This window comes from Anarhichas minor, unplaced genomic scaffold (genome assembly GCF_050575085.1).
Source record: "Anarhichas minor isolate MPS153535 unplaced genomic scaffold, ASM5057508v1 ptg000023l, whole genome shotgun sequence".
NCBI classification, from domain to species: domain Eukaryota; kingdom Metazoa; phylum Chordata; class Actinopteri; order Perciformes; family Anarhichadidae; genus Anarhichas; species Anarhichas minor.
The window spans coordinates 648168-664472 of NW_027466469.1; the positions used below are offsets into that span (position 1 = coordinate 648168).

Below are 16305 nucleotides of genomic sequence, written 5' to 3' on the forward strand. Positions count from 1 at the left end.
TTGAGAAAATAAAAAGCAGTGGTGGAAAGTACTAAATGCATTCAAGTGTTGTAGTTCAGTACAATTTTGCAGTATTTGTACTTAACTTGTATGCCTCTACTCCACAACCCTTCAGAGGGAAATGTTGTAAACTACTTTTGTACTCTACATTCATTTTCAGCTATTGTTCTTAGTTTCTTTACAATTAAAGATTTTACACACAAAGGCACCGACCGATCAACGTATTGATTATAAGCCCTGCACACTCACAGTGTTGTCAGTTAATGTTGGTGATCAGGTTGAGGTTGATTAGAGCTTTTATCTCTTTTCACAGACCTGTAATCCATCAATTCTGAAGAGATACACAGATTTATATTGTTATCTGGTTTACCTAGAATACCTGTTTTATATGGCTGTATACTGTATGTATATTGATTGTGCATTGGCTATTTTCCCTGCTGTGTTGAATTGAACTGTAACTGAGAACAAAGAACATTTAGTATGACATTAGAGGTTACCTGTGGAGCTCTCGATGTCGAGTAGTGCTATGGAGCTGTTGTCTTTCAGCGAGTCCTTGTTCTGTTTGTCACGTACACTAACACAGTCCTAAAGGAATTAAGCCTAATCAGGTACAAGTGAAAACACCTGTGTGGGTGGACAATGGAGGCCTTCAACTTCTCCAACCAGTTAAAATGAGTTCCACCTCCACAGACATTAAAATGCTGCTTACATGTTAACGCAGTAATCAACTAAATAATATAGAATAGCATAACACTGGAAGGGTCCATTCTGAGTGATTTTGCAGGGAATATTTTATTGCTCAAGTAAAGTTACGGATGGAAGACTTTTAGTTGTAGTGGAATATTACACAAGTCAGTATAGGAAAAAGTGAATATTTAGTAACTGAACTTTCTTCTTAGTCAAACTGTAATTATCAGTGACAGGCTCTCTGAACTATTCTGACTCATTAGTTGAACACACCAAAGGTTCATTTCCTTCTGAGTAATGGACTGAGGAAATAAACAAGTTCAAAGCAAATGGGAAAACTCTGATTTATTTCCAAGCTGGTACACATTATCCCTCTACCTCATATACTAGGACACACCATCTCTCTAAACACACAGTTAATGGATAGAAAACATAAAAATAAAACTTTTGATACTGCTTACAACCATGTTGTCTTCAAAAATATATGGCTAATCTAAATAACATAACAATAATGATAAAAAAAATAGGTATACGTTACATTTCAGGTCATACAATGTTCTTCTAAAAGGATCAAAATAAAGGGAAAAAACCCCTTCATCTCTTAATAAGGCATATGTGTGAAGTTTATCACATCTTACTATACCGAGACATTTACTGAAAACAGATTACTTTCTCATGTAGTTCAATTAAACAAATTATCCTTTTCTTTCATATTCTTTTTTCACTAAACACAAGTGGAACCTTTTTTAATGTAAAGACAAAAAGAAAACAAATCGTTTATAAGCACATTCAAGAGGAAGGTTATCACAAACCAACAGGCTAACACAGAGCATGTGCAGCAGTCTGCAAGTGCCAAGGTGTCGTCATTCATTCATCATTAACACAGGAAGTACGGCGATACAGACCCAACTCATTCGGTTTGAGTCCAGTGCTACAAAAAGGTCCATTCCACTGTTTTTACTTCCTACATGTGTCTTTAATGTACAGACATGAATCTAATGATTTTTTGTTTGTTTGTTTATGTTTTATGTTTTGTATTTTTTACAGATTTCCAACCTTATGCCTTAATGACATCTCTTTGGTTTCTTCACATTCTTTGCTGCAATCCCCTAAAATGATTGTGAAACCGAGGGAGGCTTTTCTTTTTTCTTTTTTACAAAAGGGAGTCACATTCAGGGTATGACATGAAAATGAACAATCCATTCAAAGGATTGAGGAGCGGTCCAGCCATGAACAATAACAGGAAACAAAAATACTACGAGGAGTTTAATTCGCACTGGCGACGGTCACAAACAGCAGGTCTGGGAGGAAGAGGGTGACATCTCTTATAATGTCACCGAAAATCTTTTGTTACATGTCTGAGAACAACCAAATGATATGATCCTGGGTTGGGCTGAAGTGAAGCGGCTTGGACTGGGTGCAGTCTGGGTTGATGAAGGTGCTGATCAGATCCGAGTCTCCCCTATGACAAAGGTGCTCTTTTCTCCCGCCGCCCCATCGGTCGAGGGTTTAGGGAGCTTGGAGGGACCGTGGGAAGGTACCCTGAAGGCGTCATCCCTGTCACAGCGGTCGCTGCGACACCTTGTCATGTCTCTGACTCCTGCCTCGCCAGTGGGATGACAAACACAGTGATGTCATCGCCTGAGCCCAGTCTTTCATTGGGTAGCCGCCAGCCGCGCTCTTTCAGCACGCCTCGTGACCTCATCAGCAGGTCCTGGGCTGCCAGAGTGTACCTGAGTAACACACAGAGGGCAGAAATAAATGCTAATTACAGTAGTGAGATGCACTGTAATTTAAGACGAGCACAAACACACATACAAAATACAGATTCATATTCAATCACTTGAGTATATCAGACAAAATTAAGCTTGCTTTTTGTGGTCACTAAAGACATGATTTTGGTGCCTTTCTGACTTAGTCAGTTGGGTAACATTTTATCCCCCCCCCCTCCCAACAGTATATAAAAATATAGTAAATATTGTAAGCAGATATAAGGCCTTATAAAGGGTTTTTGATGTAGTTGTCAACAACTTTAATGTCTCTATATAATATTACACAGTTGAAATCAAATCAAATATTAGGCTAGAAATAGTGTACATTAATAAAATCTTAAAAATGTCCTGACATCTGCATACATGTTCATAAATCACCCAGCTAGAATGTTTACTGTATAGCCACTACACATTCACATGAAGTGCAACTTTGCAGGAGACCTGAGTATTTGTCACCACCGAGTGGACATACTGAGAACTGCTTTACGCAGGTTTTCTGAAACTAATGTAATGGATTACAGGGCATACCTCATGGGGTCAGAGGGGTCACAGCCAGACAAGTAAGCTGACACAGCATCTGCCGCTTCCCTGTCCGTCGTTACGTCCCACAATCCATCTGTGCCCATGACCAAGACGTCGTCTGGGCCGTGTTTGTTTTCATCCAAGTTATAAACCTTCACCTGTGACAATAAGAGATATTATTGATGAAGTTCTATTGATCATGCTGTCATGATAACTGTTTGTTCTTGTGTGTTTATGCTGGAAGATGCTTGCAGGAAATGGGGCATGTTTTTTTCATATTAAGTTGAACCACTTATTTAGAGTGATTTACAACAAGCGAGTGATGTAGTTGGATTAGATGAGTTCAACAAATAGAGGCCTGATGATATTCCTGTAATGCTGAGCTGAGAAGTGCTTGAAAAGGAAATGAGAAATAAAGTCTATCAAGAAGGGCAGAGAGTATTTTTACCTCCATAAAACAAACATAAGAAGTGCTGTGATGAGTGGCAAGAAGCTGAAATAGGGTGTGTGTAACTATTCCTGAGCCCTGCAGCCCTGTGCACATTATACGCTTCAATAAATTGAAGGAGGAATTTGATCATGAAAGCAAAGATATATTTAGATATCTACAGGTCAGGGATTATTATGTGATGAATATAAAAAAAGGCATTTTATTCAAGAATCATCTCGAAACTTTATCAGGGCTTACCAATTCATTTAGTCACAAGTGAGTATGAGCCAGCCTGATGAAGCCTGTGGTGAAAAGAGTTGTTTGCACAGACACAACCTTCTCAGTGTGCACTAACTTATTTCTGTTTTTTTATATTTTATCTTGGATTGATAACAGAATAAGTCATTATAAGAAGATCTCTAAAATTCTGCTGGATGTCACTGGTTTTAAACAGAACCTAATGGACTTAAATAATGTATGAACAGATTTATGATGAATTATAACTCAACATTTTAGATGTGGAGCGCCTGTCTTTATGTCACAATATGGACATAAAGACTATACAGTAAGAAACGTAAACCCCACTCGGCCCAAAAGCTGCTCACATGTATGCTAAAGGCTCCGAGGTGGCTATAGCGACGAGGCACTCACCTCAGGGACGCATGAGAGGAAGGGCTTGATGTAGATGTTGGAGTTGTACACCTTCAGGTCATGATCTCCCAGCCCACGGGTCACTCCGATTGTCGCCATGACGCGTGCCTGTATACAAACACACAGATGTAAAAATGCCACATCATTTCATTAATCTGCACAGACAGACTGAAAGACCACACAATAAATGTATCAGCTGTAGAGAATTCGTCGAGCACCATGCATTGGGTTCCCCCTGTTTCTTACCTTTTTACCCTCTCCATATATCAGGGGGAATTTCAGATCATCTTCAACAATCGTCTTATAAGCCCTAAAACGAAAACAACCAACAGATCTAAGATGTAAGTTACTGAAACACTGGACAATTATCAAGCAGCAACTTTGATAAGTAATGTTTAAAGGAACAGTGTGTAGCATTTAGGGGGATCCATTGGCAAGAAATGAAATATCATATTAATAAGTATGTTTAACCACCTGAAAAAAGAAATCGCTGTGTTTTCGTTACCTAGAATGAGACGTTTATATCTACATACGGAGCCAGCCACCATGTTTCTACAGTAGCCCAGAACGGACATACCAGTCACTGGCTCTAGATAGGCCCGTTTGCCTTTTTCACATTTTCGTGCTGACCACCATAGTTGGCACTCTACACTCTTGCTACACGGGAGAAGTTTCAGTTGGTTGCAATCTGCACCCTCTCTGCTAGATGCCGCCAGATCCTACACACTTCAAGTAATTTTTTTCATTGGTTGTAGTTTTTCAAATATTATTTTTGCTTCTTTTCTCTGTTTCTTGTGTCATTGTAAAATGTATATTTCGGGATTGAAACTTCAAAAAGCAATTTGAACCCAGTACAGAGTAAAGTGTTCATGTAAAGTGATTAACAGTCAGACGTGTGATCAAAAAGGAACTTGGGGTTTACCAGCCAGTCATGGTGTGGTCTCTGTAGAGCATCTTTTTCCCCAGCTCGCTGTGCTGGATCCTACGAGGGAACTCAATGTGAGTGAACTCATTACCCAGGAGCTCTGGCCTCAGGAAGCCCTGGAGTGACACACAAAATGGGGCAGGTCGCGTCAAACTACAGAATGAAACGCTTTACTTGTAAATGTCTGTCACACCTCTGAAGAGAAGCTATAAGATTGCATGTGTAACAGAAGACTTGCAGGACCGTATGCTGTATACCGAAACAGCTCCCTGTTTTAGCAGCAAGCATCATCCACCCACTCGGTGACTCAGAACTAAAACCCATGAACGTCACATTATTTCTGCGTGAGACAGGATTTCCTCCCTCGTCTTTAGGGTGGCTGCTTATCACGCTCAACTTTTCTGTTAGTAAAACCTCATTTGACTGTAAAGATCAACTGTTAATATTTATACTCCTTTTACAGCTTGTTATGTACTTACCAGATTATGAAATCCCCTTGAACAGATTCTATACATTTAGTTTATTTGTCGGGTGTTCTTAAAATAATTGTATTTGAAACGTAGAAGACAGAAGATTACCAGATACTGTAGCCGCTGTCTCTCTGACTCCGGTGTGAATTCATTCGTCATTGGAATCACGTCATTATTTCGTATGATTATGGCCCTGTAGAGGGAAAGAAGAAGGGGGGGACCGAAGTGAGAAGGTTCACAAAGACAATACTATATTTTCCTTTTTTTTTCTCACATGAGCAGGTTGGTAAGAAAGATAGTTGGTAGGAGAAGGCTAAATGATGCTGCAGTACTCAAAGTGAACCCCAGGGGGCTCAAGAAACTACTGTCTCTGAGAAGATCTCCCACATGAAGCTCCAGACACAATACAATGGAGAGTGAACACATTCACACAGATTTGATCCTGTGGTCTGCAGTAAAGAGCTTCTTTCAGTTCTCTTACCTGCTATCTCCAGCATTGGCTACGTAGAGTTTCCCCATTAAATACATGGCAGCTAAGGCACAGCATCCACCAGAGATGGCATATGATGTTTTCTCCTTTTCAATCAGGTCATCCTGAAATACAAAGAGAAAGAACCTCTCAGGTTAATGAGCTCTCAGCGCCCTGAATGGCTCATTATTTTCTCCATAAATGTTTATATTCAAGACAAAACAGCAGTGCTGATGAAGAGGAGAGAAACAAGCAGGCTTTGTGAATACATTACATAGGCTGTGGGTGATTATCAGTATCATCTAAACCAGACAGTAGCTGCATCAGAGAATCACTTTTAGTTTCCTGACTGCATGAGGCCGAGCGGATTCGGTTTACTTAAACGTAAGGAACCTGAGTGACCTTGACCTTTGACATCAAAAATCTAATCAGTTCATCCTAGAGTCTAGGTGGAATTCGAAGAAAGTCCCTCCAGATTTTCCTGAGACATCACCTTCACAATAAAGGACTGGACGGACGGACGGACGTTATGCCTCCATGGCTGTCGCCAGCGTGGAGGCATAAAGAAATAAAATCCCTCTGCAGCCATGCTTGCAGCTCTTCTCCCTTGGGTACGGCAGAGCTTTGAGTGAAATGCTAACATTAGCATACTAACATGTTTACAATGACAATGTTAACCAGGTGTTTAGCACGTATAAAGATAACCATGTTCACGACCTGAGATTAGCACGTTAGCATGCTGACAACTTCTAATGAGCGCTAAACACAAAGAGCAGCCGAGGCTGATGGGAATGTCATTCGCTTTGCAGATGTTAATAAAAAGAGACCGGACAAAGTCAAAGTAGAATCTGATGATGGTGCTAGATGAAAAGTTCAGGGATCACCAAAATGATCACAAATCATTCTGAGGGGAACATGAGTTTCACAGCCATCCATCCAATAGTTGAGATATTTCAGCCTGGACCAAAGTCGTGGACCAAAGAAACAGACCAACATTGTCATCACGTGAGCCACGTCTCTAGCAAAAGCTTTCAATGGAAGTTAGATTGCCAAAATAAGATCTTTCTCCTCTCTCCCTTTGGTGCAAATCATAACAGAACAGCTAAGATGGTGAACCCGCAGTGTTTGCTGTGAATTTAAATTAAAATCTTCAGTAATGTTTGTGTTTGAAGATAAACATGTGGACAGATACCTCGTGCAGCTTGAAATATGCAAAGTACTGTTGCCTTGTTCTCTCACAGAGCTTGTTAGTGATCATCTGCTCACCATCTGTGTGAAGGCGGTCTCTATGACTCCCATCACCAGGCTCTCCAAACTGACAACCTTCTCCATGTGAAAGCGCACTGAGGCGTCTGTGACAGCGTCGGGGTCCCCTGTCTCCTGTGCGGCCCCCTTCTTCGCGTCCGCCTGGTACGGGCTGCCGTTCTTGGCGAGGCAGATAGGAGGTGCACTGGTGGGGTTCTCCAGCAGGTGACAGACTTCTCCCAAACGGTCTCTGATGAGGCGGTGAAGAAGCTTGGACGCCATGATGGCGGCTCCAGAACCTGCATGTCCGTCAAACACGCCCCAAAAGTGGAGAGGGATTCCTGTACCATCCTGAAAAATGTATATGAGCATAACAACATTTAAAATAAATGTAGTAAAAACTAGTAGTTGTATTGTAAAAAAAAAGAAAAGTAAAAATGCCTATGGTAACAATTTAAAAACCTCCCATGAGATTACAACTCTGAGCAGAAGGCACAGCTTTGTGAGTGTTTACAGGCTCTGGGTCTGCAGCTGGTAACATTTTAATGCTAAGCAATATGCTTCTTCCAGTTCAGGTCCCTGCAGCAAATCTAGATTATAATATTATTTGAAAGCTGGCAGGACATCAAAATGTTGTTGCTCTACTTTTAATGATCTATATGGCATAAACAATATTGAACAGAAAGTGTGCAAAAACACAATAATATAATATTAACCTACAGTGAGAATAAACTGTTCTGATATGGAGGGACTACGGGACAAATCTCACCGCAGGGCTTTTTGCTGATCTGCGATGATGCAATGGGCGATGGAGAGGCATTGCCACCTTTGTGTTTGAAGACATATTTACAGGCACAGTTGGCCTGACTGACTAACTAACACACAAACAGGCACGAGGCATCTGCTCACCGCTCTGATGCTACACTCAAGTGGGGGGGGGGGGGGGGGGGGGCAACAAGAGATGACGTAATTAATTTACACCAAATGGAGGACGAGAATGTGTGTGTGTGTGTGTGTGTGTACAGGCATAATAGGTCTCAAACAGATATATTGACCTGAACATTCATTGTGTTTAGAAAGATGACAGGACTACAATCTCTGATAAACTAGTGTTTGGCCTGTGCTCTATGGAACCCCGTCACCTATGAAACACCAGCTCAACAGGGCAAACCTGTAGTGTGTGTGTGTGCGCGTGCACATTTATTTTTTTATTATAATGACTGCACTATCTAGATTTTAGAGAGAAAAAAACAAACCTCAATGTTCAGCCAGATATGGCACGTTAAACCTGCAATAACTGATTTTTATCGAAACATTGACATTTACACAGCTAACATATTAGCAATCAGTTGACTGTAGCAACATTAGCATCAAATTGGAATCGTGTTTGTGGCAACCTGAGGGTGAAGACACTAAAAGTGCTTATTTTGTGTATTTTCTAACTACTAAAACTGAGTTTATCAGAAACATTTGGATGATAGCAAACATGGGAAAGATGAGAGGTCCCACAGGGACTGGAGGTGAATCCATCAATACCAAACAGGATACGAAGACACACTGGGTGTAACTACAGTGCATGCGATGACACCGTTTTAATGTCAACATACTGCTCAGACTACAGTGTGTTTGAAGCTACATAGCAAGAATCGCACACACCTTCAGGACTTACAGAACACTGACGTCAGATTGAAATCATTATCACTAATTGTTTACTGGACCAGCCAGCCTTCAGCTAAGCATTTGTGCTGACGTTCGGGGAGTTTGCTCACCCCGTTGTCCTCCAGCATAGACGAGTTACGATGTTTGCCACTCGGCTTCTTTACGAACACCTTCTCACAGGAGGCCTGGTCCTCGTTCAGCATGCTCTTCCCCGCATTGATCACCCTGATGGAGAAAGAAAGGTGAGCCTGGAGTCAGATGATTTATAGTGTTCGCTACCTCTAACCGCATGAAAATATAATAGCATCAGAAAAATGTGGGGGGAGAGAAAGAGTGAGGAAAAAAGTGGAACAGGATGCTGTCATGTCCCAGAGGGAACTTGCAGGAGGGATTAAGTGTTTTTATTGTGAGCTGGGGGAGGATAATAGCTTAAGAGTAATGCACTGGTTCATACTGCAGCAGTGTTCCCTGGAGGAACCAGTGCAGACCACTGGTGCATGCTCAAACAATCTCATCAACTTAGTTTGACCATACCAGGGTTGTTTCATGTTCTAGCTCTACAAATAATGTACATTTGTAAGTGCATGATACACAGTTTTAGATTTCCGGATGTATTTTTCCAACCGTTTGGGGTCTGTTCATTTCAGTACATTATGAAAATCAATTAGCAGGTTCTTGAAATATAATTGTGTAATCCATTATGAATTAAAGTGATAGAGTATCAATTGTTCATCATTCTGCACCATAAACCTGCATTCATTTTCACCACTTGGGGGCAGCCCAGAGGGTATTTATAGTAGTTTTAGTAATCGTTAATGTAAAATGATTGATAAGTGCAGCTTTAACTGCATTACCACACAATGATACGCTCTCAGCTCCATCTACAGATAGCACATTCAAGAATCTACTGACTGATTTTCATTCTTTATTGAAGTCAATGGAAAGTAATGGCTTCCTGGATCAGTGGGAAAAATGCAAAGTCTAAAACAAACAAAATGCAAAATGGTGAGCTGTGTATAGTATTTACAATCTGTAGTAAATGGACTAAAACATACAAACATGCATTGGCATGGTTCTTTAAGCTGCGACATTAGGCTGCAGTTTGGAGCTCATGCTGGCATATTATGTAACATTTTCAGTTTCAATTATAGATAAATCTCCCATTAGCTGGATAATACGGCATAATGCCTATATTGCGCAATTCTACTCATTCAAGTATTGTCAATAAGATTCCCTCGGAAACTTCTGCAGAGGACGGATTAGTAATTTATCAGTTGCTGCTGGGATCATCAAGAGGAAGAGACCAAAAATAAATATGAGACGAGCAGTGAGGGAGAAAGAGAAAAAAAAACTGGACAGTCAAACAAAGGAGACGAGAGAAAGCCAGAGTAACAATCTCATCAAAATAAGACCTTTGACCTCTGGCTTTCCAAAATAGTTTAGTTGATTACAATCTCTGCAGAAAATGTCTGGCCTGAAGCTCTGATATCCGAGAGCAGCAGAAATGAGGCAAAAAATAAAAGGCAACTGCTGCCCAGATCTGGATTATAAAAAGCCCTTTCACTGTCTAATCAGATGAAAGCAGGAGACAGGCACCACGGTGTCCTGCACTCGCTCCCTGCATTAAGGCCAATGACAGGGAAGAATTTAGAGTCGCCTGATTGTCATCTTAACTTTCCACCAAGGGCAAAAGATGTCACAAAAAAATGTAGAATATGTTTTCTATTTGCTCTTATTGAATGCTTCAGCCATTGCAGGCTGAGAGTGTGTTAAAAAGGCCCACCATAAGACCTTTAAACACCGTTCTGTCTTGTAATGTTACTCTTCTCTAAGACGATTTCACATTGTGTCATTTTAAATAAACATATTTTTGTATTAATAAAGTTAATAATGTTGAATAAAACTTGTTTTTCCTTGTTGAAAATCCTGATTTAACCATGAATCACTTCACTTGTCAACATAATAAATGTCTTCTTTCTACATTTCTGCAGTGTAATGACGTTTCCCCTCTCCCACAGTAAAGAATCAGCAAAGTACCTTCTGTCAAAGCAGTCACATGTGCTCAATGATCTAAAATTGGACATAATGTCGGCGGCGTGGGAGGATGTGACTCTAAAACCAGGAGCTCAAGCCTTCCTATAATGTGACTTAACTCTTTCGCATGTCTGTGTTTCGGTCATATGTTTTCACAACTTGTGACTGAAAACCGTTTTTGGTCGTGTTCGCTAAAACTATGTCTGAACCCTCCCACTGAACAGTATATCATGTCAGGACAGTTCAAAAAGGGGAAGTTGGGAGTTCCAGTGAATTCTGTAATTGCGGCTGTCGGACCATTTTAACGTCATAAATGTGATGAGAATGTCTGTGCTGTTATTAGATACTCTTTCTCTCGCTGGAAAAAAAAAAGACTACTTCTGTTGTAACATGTAGAGCTGTGGCTAAGAAATGTACCAACTATCACCTGATCTCTCGTCAACCTCTGAAACTCAGGAAAGTCTGACAGGAAGTTGTGTGGTTCGATCAGAGGCAGATCAGTAACTCCTCTGAGATTATCCTTCCAGATTTTGTGTTCCTGGTTATTTCTCACTAGACATTTAAACTTTCTGAAACATGGGCGTAACTGTTGTGCCCGTGAAGTGTGTTAGTATGTCGTCTTTGTTCATGATGCTGTTTGCATAGCCAGCGGTTAAAGTAGAGTTTCTGAGTACCTGTTTGAGCAGTCAGGCCTGTGGGTGCGTATCTGATCCTTTTGCTTACACCACAGGCACATGTCAGAGTAAAAGAGTGGACTGTCTTTAACCAAGTGAATGTGAAAAAGATGAATCCCCCGGGGGCTGCTGAACTATGTTACATCAGGTGGAGGGGAGCAGCTAAACAAACACTGCATGTCTGGACAAAGTCTTCATCTGTAGCATGAAAGAATTAGTCTCGTCATATTCTGAATTCCTTTTCAGGGAGAGGAAGTGGCTCGTCATCTTTGCAACACACATGGTGCAATGCTTAACTGACACATGAAAGGCGAGAGCTGACAGAAACAAATATCCAGTACAGTGACTACAGGTACTGGAGTAACTTGAATATTGCTCAGAGCATAATGCAGGTTCTGTAATTAAAACGTACGGCAACTCGTAAACTGTGTCTCACCGTCACGCCAGGATCTGGACACAGAATAGTGTCAGTTCAAGCATGTGAGATGTGAAACAAAACACGGTTCAAAGTATCAGAGACGATTACTTTGAAGCTATCTACCTCAACTCACTCAAAGCTTTAAAAGGCTTTTATTCTCTACTTTCCTTTACTTATCACTTCTATTGTGCTCAATTAAGAAATAAAGCAATCAGCAATGTACCTAAACCTACAAGAACATCTTTTTGACTACTTGGAGGCAGGAGAAACAAGTTATGAACACAACTTCAACATATTTTTAGAAGTTGATATGGCAAAATTGTTAGCTTATTTACACATCCAAGAGTTACGGAACAACATCATCATGATTTTGATTCGTGTTTCTGGCCACCCGATGAATTTATGTCCAATATTCTCTCTGTTTTAGCTCTGTGTTTGTTCTCTCCGACCAACTCCTGAGGGAAACATTTTGCTCTTCAGCTGCTAAATGGTCCACTGTGTCCACCAGCTACTTGCTACCTTTGTCTGCTGTTTGGTGCTGAGCAGAGGTAGTGTACAGTGAAAGGACACAGAGTGAACCAAAACAGTGAAGTTGCGGTCGGACAACTAAACAATGAGTTCTTTGTAAACTCTGTAAAGCTAAGGGAAGCTGCAGATTTCAAGTTACACATTGTTTTCACAAAGTCATTTGACACATTGCTATTATAAAAAATACTGATTATAGCCTCTTTAACAAAAGAGGTACTGCACATTCAATGCTAAGTCTGACAGGAACTGTTTCCAATCTCATGAGAGAATCATGTATCCAAATGTTTTCAGCATGAAATGATTGTGTTTAAAAGTCGTTCTCTTATATTTGCTTATTCACTTCAGGATCACAGAGAGCTTTGTTCCTCCTGTGCTGCTCGACTCACATCTGTTTATTCATGCATTATTAAACATATCACGTAGAGTTATTATCTTGTAATTAGATTGTCATCTAAGCTTTCTGCCAAGCCGACATTTCGCACCAAATATAGACTTTATGTCTCTTGTTTGCTGTTATTGGATAAACCATTGGAGGCCGACAGTCTGTTAGGGTAGCTGAAACCATGGCCACCATCATCCCTCTTCTAATGTTTTGTCTTCTAATGTTTCTCTTCTCAAAGAGGATTTCACATCGTGGCATTTGGAATAAATATATTCTAAGTTAATAATGTTGAATCAATCGTCATACAAGTGAAAAGACCAGCTTGTACCTCGTTAAAATACTATTTTCCATAATAATGAGAAAATCCTGATGTAACCACAAGTCATCTCAACATGAAATGATTCTGTGAAGAACTCATCCGTTCTCTAATATCTGCTTATTCTCTTCAGGATCACGGAGAGCTTGGAATTATTTTTTCTCCTGGACCGTTGTGCTCGCCTCACATCTGTTTATTCATGCATTATTAAAAAAAACACATAGAGTCATCATATCATGGACGATAATCAAATATATATGGAGTCATACAGCAGAGGCTATATACCGTATGAGTTATTTAAATCTGTTCCCATTTGTATCTTAGCTTGAAGAAAGAGATACTATCCATGAAAACATTTCCACAATGAGTCTGTGTCTCCCCGCACTCTCTTTCATGATCTCAGTGCCGGGGCCTGGAAGCTTGCCTCCGTATCAAATTGTATTAAATTGTATTAAATAGCCATTCGACAAGGGAAACTTTGAGTGGCTCACCGTTAAGTGCACTCACGTGTTGATGCTGATACGATGTTGTACTGCAGCATTATGGCATCAATTAGAATCATTATATCGAGCATAAACCTGCATGCTGCTTAAACTGCAGACAGATTTTAGGCTGACGAAGGAAATTAGACCCTATGTGTGTGTGTGTGTGTGTCGTCTGACGTCTGAGACAACAACCAAGCTTTCACTGCCATAATCTTGTGCAACACACGGTTCATCAGGACCAGTGAAAACATACCAAAAATCAATGAGCATGAATTCTCATGACCATTAATGACTCTAACTAAGCGGTATCAAAGTGGCGAAGTTGCAGAGAGTCTGAATGAAAGCCAGCAGGGCGGCCTCCAACTGGACAGCGTCCACCTCTACAGTTTGGCCTTCATCGTTCTTCAAGGGGAGTAAACAGCACCGGACAAAAGGCGCGACGCTGTTAGACGCTCCAATGGATAAATCCTGCTCTGCAAGGTTGTTTTATTTATTATTTCAGCCACATTGATCTACAGTGATGCAGTGTTTCAATCAGTCCACGCACATCACAGTTCATTTAACACCTTTTGATGGCTCCGAGTAGTCTTATCAGAGCCATATCAGCTGCGTGAGTAAGTAAATAACTTCTTCAATCAATCCAAAATAAACACACAGCCGTATATTCATCCGAGTGTTCAACCATTACAACCCCATTACAGCAGTAATTTGGCATTAATGCTGCACTTTGGAGAGAGGACAGAGCCCTTATTTCCAGATGTTTCCATTCATTTATGGGTTTGTTTTTTGTTCGTGCTGTCCGCTCACACTTTGTAAATTTAACACTGACGGGTCGGATGTGGACTTTTCAGATTTTTCCAGCACTGACAGCTGATGCATGAACAGGTCAGCCTATTACACTGTGTTGTAAACAGCACTGCTAATGCCGCTGATTACAGTCTCGGCGACTTACATCGAAGTCATTTGCAGCAGAATGCAGATGACGGTGCACATTCCCCCACACTATAGCCACCCTCATTTGACCTCCCTCGTTCAGTCTTCTGAGACGCTTGTCGTCACGAATCTCGTCCCCGTCCCCTTGAGAATCTCTGCATGAGTCAGCCTGTTTTTTCTGTTTCCACACTGGGTGCAGCAGGACAGGCAGGGGGTGGTGTAGCCCATATACTGTACTATAGGACTGGATCTATTCAGTCCTTCATACCCCCCCCACTCCTCTAGGAGAGTGGAATGTCTGGAAGTGGTTGATTTTATTTTCCTCAGCAGGGAATCACCTCAACAGCAAATCTTGGCCAATAGTGTGAATGAGATGGCGCTGCTTTGTTCCTACCTGTGAGAGCACTGCAGGTGTATTAGAGTATAAGAGCACCTGCAGTAAAGACAAAGACATGAGCAGTTCTGCATCCACACACAAACGGTCATGGTCACTAAACCCTTTTTCTTTGTTTTCCTTTTGAAGTAGCCTATTACACGCAAACACAGACTCAAAGGCTCTCTGTGAATGGAAAACACAAATAACCTGTCAGGAATCAGTCTCTCAAAGTGGTATTGATCATCAAAACGATCATGTGAGGAAACACACAGAAGGGCTGGTTGGTGACATGAGTAGGAAGACATTTCCTGCTTTCACTTTTGTATCAGTTCCAGCATAACTCTTTAAATCGACTAGAGGACGAGCCTGCGTGTCAAATGTCTTTGAACACAAATGTCACCGTGTCGTGATGTGGAGCGTTTTGACTGTAGTTACTCTCTCTCTCCTCCAAATATCATTCACAGCCGCTCAGGAACTGTACCACAACAAAAGGCCATGTTGGCCATCATTTGGCTGCTGCAGTGCTCTCAGCAGCTGAGGCTGCAGCAACACAGAGGCCTGACACTCAACAGGAGACTAATAAAATCATCATATTTGGTGATAATAATAAAAAAACATTTTGGGGGGGAGCGGGGGGGGGGGGGTACATTTCGTCCGTGAACGCCACTCACTCTGCGTATCCCGTCCGCCAGTGAAGCCTGCTGTCTCTCTTTAACGTGAGCACCGGCCGTGATGCGTGCTCGGTGGAGTACTGCAGGAGCTCCGGGGTGAGGTCCAAGAAATCCGGCCGGCCGTAGGGGAAGCGCGGCGGCAGGCTGTCCGGACCGCAGGTCTGGCCGCCACCTGAGTGATGGTTGTGGTGGTGGTGGTGTCCGTGCGGCATCATCCCTCCCACGAGAGTGGACATGGCGTTTTTGACTTTGCTGATCATCATCGGCACCGACTGCAAACAAAGATCCGGACGGGGAATTAAACGCGATGTTACGTTAGAGAGAAGAAGCCCCAAAACAATACAAAGCCAGCGACGAGGATCATTTCAGGAAGCGTTCCCCCCCCCCCTCTCCTCGGCCCCATGTGACAGCTTTCAGGCAGGCAGACTCGATGTTTTCCTCATTCAAACAGAAAGCTCTCACTGGCTGTGCAGGCTGTAATCCGGCAGATAACTCATCTCAGAAGGCAGGGCTTCACAGAGACGTGCTGCCAGCCCTGAGCACATCACACACACACACGTCCAACATATTGCCCAACAGCTACAAGAAGTATTGGCTGCTTTATTCACGAGTAATAACATAACTTATATCTTTCATGTGAAAGTCAGCGGATTTAGGA

At 41.6% G+C, this 16305-nt stretch overlaps 1 protein-coding gene across 1 annotated transcript; it reads right to left on the reverse strand.

The window, feature by feature from the left end:
* Positions 1–1014: 1014 nt before the first annotated feature.
* ppm1j (protein phosphatase, Mg2+/Mn2+ dependent, 1J) lies at positions 1015–16051 on the reverse strand. Its single transcript, XM_076096963.1, has 10 exons — positions 15648–16051; positions 8941–9055; positions 7193–7522; positions 5939–6051; positions 5566–5650; positions 4985–5103; positions 4309–4372; positions 4063–4170; positions 2988–3139; positions 1015–2420 (listed from the first exon to the last, which is right to left on the reverse strand). The coding sequence occupies exons 1-10, from the start codon at positions 15908–15910 to the stop codon at positions 2273–2275; spliced, it is 1497 nt and encodes a 498-aa protein (XP_075953078.1). The 5' UTR covers positions 15911–16051; the 3' UTR covers positions 1015–2272.
* Positions 16052–16305: the final 254 nt, after the last annotated feature.

What these genes read in the sequence shown, in the direction of transcription:
- ppm1j (XM_076096963.1), bottom strand. Translation starts at nt 15,910, where the DNA reads ATGATGATCAGCAAAGTCAAAAACGCCATGTCCACTCTCGTGGGAGGG. An exon ending in CTATGCTGGAGGACAACGGG is followed by an intron (nt 7,523 to 8,940) that starts GTGAGCAAACTC and finishes TACATTTTTCAG; the next exon opens with GATGGTACAGGAATCCCTCT. An exon ending in GACCACACCATGACTGGCTG is followed by an intron (nt 4,373 to 4,984) that starts GTAAACCCCAAG and finishes TTTTCGTTTTAG; the next exon opens with GGCTTATAAGACGATTGTTG.